A 12,051-nucleotide genomic window follows, 5' to 3' on the forward strand; every position below is an offset into this window, starting at 1 on the left:
GCCGGGACATTCCTCTCCCCGTCGCGGCCTACCCTGCGATGAAGCCGGGGGCTCAATTTGCTCGGCGTCCGCCCTAGCCCGGGGGGCGGCACTGGAAATGATGTCCCGCACTGGCGGGAAGGAGGATTGCCTTACACTCCCTAAGATGCCTGGAGCTTCAGTGGATTCCCCGGAACGCTGCCGCAGGGCCCTCCCAAGCCCTTCATACCTGACTCCGGATCTAGCACACCAGGGGATGTGGTTAATTTCTGGACGGTGCAGGCACCCTAGCTCCGTCTAACCCCATTGGGGGGTGAGGAGAGGGACCGTCCGCCGCCTTGCAGCACTGCCGTCTAGCGTTGGTGGAGCAGTGGGGGCCGCACAGACTAGTCTTGTGCCTCTGTACAAGCCCATGGTTTCTATACCTAGGGGTGGACAGGGCTAAGTCCGGCATCATGTCCCACGTCGCGGGAGAGGATACGTGGAGGGACACTCGCATGTGCTCGCCTGTTGTTGGTTTGGGGAAATCGGACCATTTCAATAGGATCCGTTGCCCCTGTCTTATCTTCATAAAATAAAAAACAAAAATAGAAGTCTGGGGAAAAAGGCCCAGATATTTCCCTCTGTGTGGAAAAGGATACGTGGAGATGACACTCAACACATGCTCACCCGTTGATGGTTTGGGGAGATCGGACCCTTTCAATAGGATCCGTCACCCCTGTCTTATCTTCATGGAAAAAAGAAGTCTGGAGAAACCCAGACACGTGTGCCTCCAAAGACACTAAGCAAACAACTGAGTTCCGCCCGAAATAGGGGCGAGGGTGTATCACTTAGTGTCAGCCTCCAAGCGGCAGAAGCATACACCCACAGTATCTGTGTCCCCCAATGAGGCGAAGGAGAAAAAAAAAACAAATGTCAAAATTTTTGCAAATTTATTAAAAAAGAAAATCCAAAATATCACATGGTCTTAAGTAAACAGACCCTTTGCTCAGACTCATATTTAAGTCACATGCTATCCATTTCCTTGTGATCCTCCTTGAGATGGTTCTACTCCTTTACTGGAGTCCAGGTGTGTTTAATTAAACTGATAGGACTTGATTGGTAAAGGCAAACACCTGTCTATATAAGACCTCACAGCTCACAGTGCATGTCAGACCAAATGAGAATCATGAGGTCAAAAGGAACTGGCCAAGAAGCTCAGAAACAGAATTGTGGCAAGGCACAGATCTGGCCAAGGTTACAAAATAATTTCTGCAGTACTCAAGGTACCTAAAAGCACAATGGCCTCCATAATCCTTAAATGGAAGAAGTTTGGGACCACCAGAAGTCTTCCTAGACCTGTCCGTCCAGCCAAACTCAGCAATCGTGGGAGAAGAGCCTTGGTGAGAGAGGTAAAGAAGAACCTCAAGATCACTGTGGCTGAACTCCAAAGATGCAGTAGGGAGATGGGAGAAAGTTCCACAAAGTCAACTATCACTGCAGTCCTCCACCAGACAGGCCTTTATGGCACAGTGGCCTGACGGAAACCTCTCCTCAGTGCAAGACATATGAAAGCCTGCATAAAGTTTGCTAAAAAACACATGAAGGACTCCCAGACTATGAGAAATAAGATTTTCTGCTCTGATGAGATAAAGACAGACTTTTTTGGTGATAATTTTAAGCGGCATGTGTGGAGAAAACCAGGCACTGCTCATCACATTTCCATTACAATCCCAACAGTGAAACATGGTGGTAGCAGCATCATGCAAGGTGGGTGTTTTTCAGCTGCAGGGACAGGATGACTGGTTATCACAGAAGGAAACATGAATGCGGCCAAGTACAGAGATATCCTGGATGAAAACCTCTTCCAGAGTGCTCTGGACCTCAGACTTGGCTGAAGTTTCACCTTCCAACAAGACAATGACCCTAAGCACACAGCTAAAATAACAAAGGAGGGGTTTAAGAACAACTCTGTGACCATTCTTGACTGGCCCAGCTAGAGCCCTGACCTAAATCAAATTGAACATCTCTGAAGAGACCTGAAAATGTCTGTCCACCAACGTTCACCATTCAACCTGACGGAACTGGAGAGGATCTGCACGGAAGAATGGCAGAGGATCCCCAAATCCAGGTGTGAAAAACTTGTTGCATCATTCCCAAGAAGACTCATTGCTGTACTATCTCAAAAGGGTGCTTCTACTCAATACTGAGCAAAAGGTCTGAATACTCCTGACCATGCGATATTTCAGTTTTTCTCTTTTAATAAATATGCAAAAATTTCTACATTTGTTTTTTCAGTCAAGATGGGGTGCAGAGTGTACATTGATGAGAAAGAAATGAAGTTTTTTGAATTTATCAAATGGCTGCAATGAAACAACGAGAGAAAAATTTAAAGGGGTCTGAACACTTTCCGTACCCACTGTATCTATATCATATACACACACATTTATAATTTAAAATGTTTTACTATGTTTTTATAATTAAATAACAGAACACTTAAAAAAAGATTGTGTTATCATATTCTAGGAGCAATACATTTACTATTGCCTGAGATGTACGAGGGCTTGTTTCTTGAAGGATGAGTTGTAGCTTTCATTGGAACAAATTGAGGTCTACCACATTTTTTTGTGACGCAAAATTAACAAAAGACCACATTAACAATATTTTTTTTTTATTTTTGTTATGTATATACAAATTCTTCAATAAATATACAACTAAAAGAAAAGGACTTTAAATTACATTTGTATGGTAAACATTAAAAAAATGTTTTCTGGCTTTTTTTTAGTTTCCATATCACTATCTAAATAAATTAAAAAAAATCCCTACAATCTTGTAAATTTAGCTAAATATAACATTAGGATGATGCTTTATTATGCAGAGAGCTTTTCAGTAGTCCTTTGTTTAACCATCACAGACGGGACTACAACAAAAGTAGTACGGCTATATAGGCAACACAAGATCCATGCTTTAAAATAATTGGATAGTCACAGCTCACCTCCTCCGACTCCCTGCACAAAGAACCATTTTACCGCTATCATCGGTTCATGTAGCTTCTGTAAAGCATCAGCTACTTGGCTGCTACTATAATCAAGTACTAAAATAGAAAAAAAAAAATCTATAATCAAAAACTAAAAACTGATCTGAAAAAAAAAAAGTTTCCCTATCTGGTTTTAATTCTTAAATAAATAAGTGAAATACATGCCCTTTAATTCGCTTAGAAATTTTGAGGGCAAGCCTATTTAGTACTAAATTGAAGAATTGCATTGTGAGCAATCACTTAATATACATTGACTACCTAAATTGTACAATTTATACGTGAGTAACGAATTCCTGAATATTCCCAGGTTGGTATATCTTCACCAATAATCTGCATTTAATCACATTTTAAGTCCTTTTAAATCCTTCCCATGCTGCAGCTGTGTGGGGATCTGTTTGCACATCTGCCTATGTCTAATATACCATGATGAGGATGCAACAATAAAACGCTGCCTGAGAGAAGTAGAAAGCCAGACCTGCAGGACCTGTAACGGGCATTTCACTAATGCCGCACCAGGAATGAATGATGCAACATAAATAGCAAAGAAGCATGGAGGTGGGAGGAGAATTTCATGTTCACGACCTGTGTGGGGATAATAATGACACAGTGAAATCTATAGCTAACAATGTTTCGCATTGCCTAAAAATGAAATAAAAACAAAACTGCAACAGTCCTCAGTCTTTCTTCATTAACAAAACACAATGTGCAACAAGATCACAAACACGTTTAATTCCCTCTGCTAGACAATACAGTGACCATAAAGAGATGTATACCGAGTTACTTGCTGCTCCTGGCTCCTATTACAGGGGGATTCCCGTTCAACTATCTTCAGGATTCTAAGTCTAACGATGTTGAAAATAACAAGTAACTGCAATGGTCACCGTCCCCTGACCATTGATGCCTATACACCGGTGCTCCTGATTGCCTTCAGGCTGCTGCGGAGCTACTGAGCCCAGCGAGTGTTTACAGCGGTCACGAGTGCAGTAAACAATCATCGGGAGCAGAGAAGGGCGATTGTTGCGGTGCTTGTTATTTTTACAATCTAGAAGCCAATGGACTGAAAAAAGTTGAAAAAATATGCATACAGTTGTGAGAAAAAGTGTTTGCCCACTTTCTGATTTCCTCTTCTTTTGCATCATTTGTCGCACTTAAATGTTTCAGATCACCAAACAAAATTTAAATATTAGAAAAAGATAACACAAGTAAACATAAAATGCAGTTTTTAAATGAAGGTCTTTATTATTAATGTAAAAAGAAATCCAAACCTACTGGGCCCTGTGTGAAAAATGATTGCTCCCCCCTTAAAAAACATAAATTAAATGTGGTTTGTCACATCTTTGGGAAGCGGAGTTCAAATTCCCTAGTCACACCCAGGCCTGATTACTGCCACAACTGTTCTCAATCAAGAAATCACAAACAGGACATAATATCCTCAAAAGCTAGACATCATGCCGCGATCTAAAGACATTCTGGAACAAATGAGAAACAAAGCAATTGAGATCCATCGGTCTGGATAAGCTTAAAGTAATTTATAAAGCTTTGGGGCTCCAGTGAAGAACAGTGACAGCTGTTTACCACAATTGGTGACCGACCAACATTACCCCAAGAGCGCAGCGACAACTCATCAAAGAGGACACAAAAGAACCCACAACAACATCCAAAGAACTGCAGGCTTCACTTGCCTCAGTTAAGGTCAGCGCTCATGACTCCACCATAAGAAAGACTCAGCAAAAATGGCCTGCATGTCAGAGTTCCAAGACTAAAACCACTGTTGAGCAAGAAGAATAAGAATATAAAGGCTTGTTTCAGTTTTGCCAGTTCTTGATGATCTCCAAGCCTTTTTGGAGAAGACTCTGTGGACTGATGACACAAAAATTTTCTTTTTTGGAAGGTGTATGTCCCATTACATCTGGCATAGAAGTAACACAGCATTTAATGAAAGGAACATCATACCAACAGTAAAATATGGTGGTGGTAGTGTGATGGTCTGGGCTTTTTTGCTGCTTCAGGACCTGGAAGACTTGTTGTGGTAAATGGAACCATGAATTTTGCTGTCTACCAAAAAATCCTGAAGGAGAATGTCCTGCCATTGTTTGTGATCTCAAGCTGAAGCGCACTTGGGTTATGCAGCAGGACAATGATCCAAAACACACCAAGTCCACCTCTGAATGGCTTATGGAAAGACAGTTCATGCTCGGAAACCCGCCAATGTGGCCATTTTACAACAATTCAGCAAAGATCAGTGGGTCAAAATTCCTACAGAGCGTTGTTAAAGATTCATAACCAGTTATAGCAAACTCTTGATTGCAGTTCTTGCAGCTTAGAGTGACCCAACCAGTTACTAGGTTTAGGGGGCAATCACTTTTTCACACAGGGCCCTATAGGTTTGGATTACCTTTTTCCTGACTAATAAAGACCATCATTTATAAACTGCATTTTGTGATTACTTGTGTTATCTTTGATATTTAAATGTGTTTGGTGATGTGAAACATCTAAGTGTGACAAACATGCACAATAGTCAATCAGGAAGGGGGCAAACACTTTCACACAACTGTACATATGCACATTAAAATAACTTTTTAGAATAAGCTGTCAAGTGCATTCATGAGGAATAACACCATTTCTTGTATCCAGCATTTTAAACAGTTTTGCCCTCTGCAGGCTCTATCTCTAATTCGTTATTGACTCTGCAGTAGTGGAAGGAGACCAGCTGCCAAAATGTCTCTCGTATATTAAACACACGGACTTCCTGCTCTTTTTTCACTGGTAGCACACAGACAAGGTCAGCTATGGAATTGGAAGAAATTATATAGCAGTACTGATTGGTGTGGCTGCGAATCCAGCAATAGGAGAAACTAGCTAGAACCTGCACAAACTGTTCTCGGTCTCACACTCCTCCCCTTTCCATAGAGCAGAATAGGCGGTGTAACCTGATACTGCACTCAGCGAGCAGTTATTCTAGCCTTGAGCAAGATGAGTTTCAGCTGTTTTTCAAAGAGAATGATGAGTTCAGAAGGTAATGGATGAAGCGGTTCATAAGTGGAGATAAACAAGATTTCTCTGATAAGTTATATTACAAAGTTTGTTATAGTTTCTCGTACTGTTGAGGTGTGAAAAATGCAATGAAAGTACAGTTCCTACTCACCTGTCCTGCTATACCTTTATAGATGTGCACTGGATATTTTATATGCTGGTTGCACTGAACATGCACCATTCATTGATATATGCATTGCAAAGAAGTTTCTAAGTTTTGGGGTCAAATATGAGATCGGAATTACACTAAACGTAGGGTCGTAATTTATTTATGTACATGGGGCCTTAAAAAAAATATGTGTGCTGACCTTTTTTATTTAGTTTCCTGTAAATCAGTATTTTTGGGCATGTGGCCCCCTTGTGTTGTGAGTTATTACATACTCGGCTCTTCACAGCAGTTCGAATCGCGGTCACGCACTGGTCCTGCTCTGCCCTCATCTCTTTTGAGACCTAGTTGTCACAGACAGGTGAATCCCTAGAGTAGAAACCATCCTGATTGGGTACACCTTGTCGTGGCGGGATGGCTTTTATCTTTTTTTTTTTTTAAATAAAAAAAAAATGTTAAAAAGTAACTCATCATGTCAAAATACTCCATTAATCTGCAGGTAAATATTGTGCTAAAGCCGTGTGGCCGCCACACCGGAAACCCGGCTATTGGGACCAAACAGGTTTCCTGGCCCTTGTTTTTGGTTTGGTTAGAAAATAATTAGTAGGGTTTTCTCCAAGAGTTCCCTACTTTTAAAAGGTTGCAAAAATCTGGATTAGTAAACAGCACGTTGTGCGATTCCTTAGTCCTGTTTCACACATGAGTTTTCTCCCGTCAGACAAAGTCCGCCAATTTTTTAAAAAAACGGATCCGCAAAAAAAAGGGCAGATCCGTTTTTTCCCCCATAGACTTACATTTTTGGCGGATCTTGACTGACGGTCGTCCGTCCCACGTGGTTTTGTACGGATCCGCTAAGATTTTAGCGGCTCCCGGGCGGATGAGACGGACCCTGCAACGTTTTTTTTCGTTGACGGTCCACTAAATTGAGCATTAACCCATAAATGCCGTTTCGGGAGCCGCTAAAATATCTCTCTCTCTCCTCACCGGAATGGCGACCGGCCTCCCGCGAGATCGCGCCCATGGTGAGGGACGACCGGCCTCCCGCGAGATCGCGCCCATGGTGAGGGACGACCGGCCTCCCGCGAGATCGCGCCCATGGTGAGGGACGACCGGCCTCCCGCGAGATCGCGCCCATGGTGAGGGACGACCGGCCTCCCGTGAGATCGCGCCCATGGTGAGGGACGGCCGGCCTCCCGCGAGATCGCGCCCATGGTGAGGGACGGCCGGCCTCCCGCGAGATCGCGCCCATGGTGAGGGACGGCCGGCCTCCCGCGAGATCGCGCCCATGGTGAGGGACGGCCGGCCTCCCGCGAGATCGCGCCCATGGTGAGGGACGGCCGGCCTCCCGCGAGATCGCGCCCATGGTGAGGGACGACCGGCCTCCCGCGAGATCGCGCCCATGGTGAGGGACGACCGGCCTCCCGCGAGATCGCGCCCATGGTGAGGGACGACCGGCCTCCCGCGAGATCGCGTCCATGGGGACGGACGACCGGCCTCCCGCGAGATCGCGCCCATGGGGACGGACGACCGGCCTCCCGCGAGATCGCGCCCATGGGTACGACCAGCCTCCCGCGAGTTCGCGCCCATGGTGAGGGACGACCGGCCTCCCGCGAGTTCGCGCCCATGGTGAGGGACGTCCGGCCTCCCGCGAGTTCGCGCCCATGGTGAGGGACGACCGGCCTCCTGCGAGTTCGCGCCCATGGGGACGACCGGCCTCCCGCGAGTTCGCGCTCATGGGGACGACCGGCCTCCCGCGAGTTCGCGCCCATGGGGACGACCGGCCTCCCGCGAGTTCGCGCCCATGATGGGGACGACCGGCCTCCCACGAGTTCGCGCCCATGGGGACGAACACGGGCACTTTAAATCAAGCCACATTGCTTCTTCCACGGATCCGTTCTCCAACGTGGTCCGATGTCATCCGACATCGCTAAACGGAGACAGATCAGTTTCTTTCCACCTTTGGTGGATTTCAGCTGACCGCCGCCGACGGAGGTATGAAACAGGCCTTAGCATTTCATTGTAAGTAGCTCTAGAGGTGAGAATTCACTTTGTTATAGTAATTTCACGGCACAACCTATACTTCTGTACTAGCTTTGAAGTGTCCATAAAACATATGCCGTCAGTGTACAGTGTGGGCCATTTATATGGATACACCTGGTTGGGCCATTTATAAAGGTGCAACCCAAAATGGCCGCCACGGTCACCACCCATCTTGAAAAGTTTTTCCCCTCCCATATACTAATGTGCCACAGACAGGAAGTTGATCTCACCAACCATTCACATTTTATTTAGGTGTATCCATATATATATGACCCACCCTGTATATAGTGTTATTCAGAAATTATTCATCTAGAAATATACATTGAAAAATATCCACAAACTAAAGTAATAATTTACAGACACAACAACGATGACGACGACACTGGTTATAGGTGAACTCTTAAAAGGAGCCGAATGTCATCTAAGTTACCAACACACCTATGAACAGATGTAAGACTAAAGTCAGCGCAACGCTGGGCCAAGAGCTACAAGTCCTGCTGAATGTCACACAACGCGCTGGTCAGCCGCCTCATCTTCTCTTCCATGGCTTTCTTACTGGTTGCAGTTTCTTGTAGCAGGTGGCGCATTTCTTCCTCTACTTGATAAACCTATAACAGTAGGGTAGGAAAAACATAAGTATGGACATTGACACGAAGGCCGTATGTAAAAACGTCTATTGCAGATGGCTACAGATACCAGATGGGGCAGTATGAAACACACTTGGGAGTGTGGATAGATCCTTTAATTCTACAGTCGAGGCCACATGCTTTGATATGGACACACATTTTGGGTAACACAGTTTGCCACTTCTGTGTTTTTTGATATTTTTATGCCAAAGTATTAAGTTGAAAAACAAACAAACTGCCCCATTCACATAAATAAAAAGTAATTGTTAAAAGCGATTTACATGGCATTCTCCTATCGGACCTGGAATGCTTTCCTTTGAACGAATAAAAGGATCGCTCACAGCGGGAGGGCAGAGTTAGAATTAAGAATCGCAAGGAAAAACAGAAGATCACTCTTGACTGCATTTACCCCTAATGGCCAGGCTTGCTTCATAGATGTCGAAGAGCCGTAACTTTTTATTTTTCGGTTCTTATTGCTAAATAACCGCTTGTTTTTTTGCTGGAGGAGTAGTAGTTTTCCAATGGTACCATATTGCGGCCTAAGGCTAGGTTCACATTGCGTTAGGGCATCCGTTTAACGGATCGGTTAAACGGATGTGTTAACGCTGATGTCATTTTTGACATCTTTAGTGACCTATACCAAGAAAAAACCTCGGCACACAGTATAGTATGAATCTAGTGTCGCGACTCTTACTGGCGTCCGCCTGTGCGCCCCCTTGACGGTCACTTCTGGTGAAAGTTTTTTTCATATACTTCTCACATGGATTGAATGTATGGGAATCCAAATGGCAGCATAAGTGGACCATTTTCTATACAGATAAAATCTTGAGAAAGGCTTAATAGCCGAAACGTCGATTATCTGTCTGTATTACATTGGTCTCACAAAATTATATCAAGCTTTTTTGGGATGAATAAACACTAGATTCATACTATACTGTGTGCCGAGGTTTTTTTTTTGTTATATACTCTATTTTTTCCTCTGAGCACCAGATTAAAAGCAGTGAGCACCCCGTTCTCTATTATTATCTTTAGTGACCTAGCGCTAACGTTATGCGTTAACGCTAGGTTGCGCTCAGGTACCATGCGCTACCGAGCGTTAGCCCATACAGTTCTATGCACAGCGAACGGGTCTGTTCGCTGTGCATTACTGCCAACGCACCCAAAAACGCTGCATGCAGCGTTCGAGGGTGCGTCATGAATTAACGCATACTTTCTAACCCATGACGATTTTGGCATGCGTTAGTATGCGCATCATTGCGGGCAATGGGTGCGTTAACGGATCCGTTATATAGCGTTAGTGCTGCTATGTAATGGATCCGTCAGCGCATTGCCCCCTAACGCAGTGTGAACCCAGCCTAACTGAGATACTGATAGAAAACCCAGGAAATACAGTTAGGCCCCCAGCTGACATGGTAACCAATCTGCACCTCGCGATTACACTGCAAGTGCTAATAGGAATACAAAAGTAGAGCTCCCCCTCCCTGACAAACACTTTGGATGCTTGGCCACTACTAACCATGGCATCTAAAGGGGAAAGCTGCTGTCATTAAAGGTAACTCCAATGTCGGCAGTTGAAGCATGTGCCCGGTTAGGTATTATAGCCGCACTGCTGCTGGCATATTGTGAATACAGTGAACAGTACTAAATATATATATATATATATATATATATATATATATATATATTATATTATATTATATAACAAACTTCCTTCTCACCCCCCAATGGGGGTGGTCTTTGTTGTCCTTCCTCATTCTCGGGTCCTGTGCAGGATCTTAGTTGTTCCCATTATGGCGCTTTTCTGAACAGAGAGTTCAGATGTTGCTCCTGGGATCTGTTGTAGCCATTCTTCCAATTTAGGGGTCACTGCTCCAAGTGCTCCTATCACCACTGGAATCACTGTTGCCTTCACCTTCCATATCTTCTCCACTTCTCCTTTCAGGCCCTGGTATTTCTCCTGCTTCTCATATTCCTTCTTTCTGATGTTGCTGTCACTTGGCACTGCCACATCTATTATCATTGCTGTCTTCTGATCCTTGTCTACTATCACAATGTCTGGTTGGTTAGCCAACACCTGCTTATCCGCCTGGATCTTGAAGTCCCACAGGATTTTAGCCCTTTCATTCTCCACCACTTTCTCTGGGGTCTCCCACCTGGAATTAGGAGGACTTAGCCCATATGCCATTGTATACAATTCCTGCTACTTGGTTGTGGCGTTCAGTATACGCTGTTCCTGCTTGCATTTTGCATCCTGACACTATGTGTTGGACGGTTTCTGAGATTTCTTTGCATAGTCTGCACCTTGGGTCTTGTAGATCTCTAATATATACTTACCTTGTAATGTCTTCACATCCTGTTCCATCCAGATGTCTCCGGATCCCAGAGTTTACCGACCGCCATATTGGGAAAGTGATGGGTGTCTCAATATGGAAACTGCTGGTGGTACCAGCTTCTAGTAGCTAGGCCTATTTTGTGTATTGTGTCCTAGCGCTCTCTAGTCTGTATTATGCACTCCTCCTTATTTATAATCATGACCTATATAAGCTGCCAGAATTGGAGAAAATAATCATTGAATCTAATTTGCTCTTCAGCCTGAACCGCTCTCCGATAAAGACATCTAGCAATTTAGAAATATATATATATATATATATATATATATATATATATATATATATATATATATATATATATATATACACACACATACATACACATACACACACACACATACACAGTGTATATATATCTATCTATATATATATATCTATCTATCTGGCAAAAATTAAGAGACCACTGCGCCACTGGTAAAAATCAGCTTCTCTACATGTCTGACAGCCATTCCATTCCAGTGTCAGTTGAATTCCAACCAGAGTACACCTCATTCTACTTAATGTGCTTCTGATTAGGTGATCACCTGAACCAAATCTTATTTAACGACAGAAAGTATAAAATACCCTGCTGTTGTGTTCAGGGCAAGCCATGACAGTTAGGTCCAGAAATATTTGGAGAGTTACCGAATTTTCATGAGTAGAGCCCAATTAATTCACCTGTTGTGATCGCTTCCCTTTTTTAACCCCTTTCTGACATCGGACATAATATTCCGTCCATGTGACCTGGGCCTATTTGACCATGGATGGAATATTACGTCATTGCGATTGGCAGTGAGCACTCACGGTGCTAGTAGCGATCTCACCGCAGCTCAGCCGGGCTGGGAAAGGGCCCAGTGACCAGAGGTAACCTCTATGATGTCA

At 44.1% G+C, this 12,051-nt stretch overlaps 1 protein-coding gene across 4 annotated transcripts in view; it reads right to left on the bottom strand.

Annotated features, from left to right (window-relative positions):
* Window positions 1-2,612: 2,612 nt before the first annotated feature.
* The window catches only part of LRRCC1 (leucine rich repeat and coiled-coil centrosomal protein 1), a 98,245-nt gene continuing 88,806 nt past the window's right edge, over window positions 2,613-12,051 (bottom strand). For all 4 annotated transcript variants that reach the window (XM_073550576.1, XM_073550577.1, XM_073550578.1 and 1 more), the window contains 2 exons: window positions 8,613-8,782; window positions 2,613-3,577 (listed from right to left, as the gene is read on the bottom strand). In XM_073550576.1, coding sequence (XP_073406677.1) covers window positions 8,660-8,782 — 123 coding nt within the window. In that variant the 3' untranslated portion in view covers window positions 2,613-3,577; window positions 8,613-8,659. The remainder of the gene's footprint in view (window positions 3,578-8,612; window positions 8,783-12,051) is intronic.

The sequence above is a fragment of the Dendrobates tinctorius genome, unplaced genomic scaffold, assembly GCF_039654945.1.
Source record: "Dendrobates tinctorius isolate UK_male_01 unplaced genomic scaffold, ASM3965494v1 ptg000165l, whole genome shotgun sequence".
In the NCBI taxonomy this organism is placed as follows: Eukaryota; Metazoa; Chordata; class Amphibia; order Anura; family Dendrobatidae; genus Dendrobates; species Dendrobates tinctorius.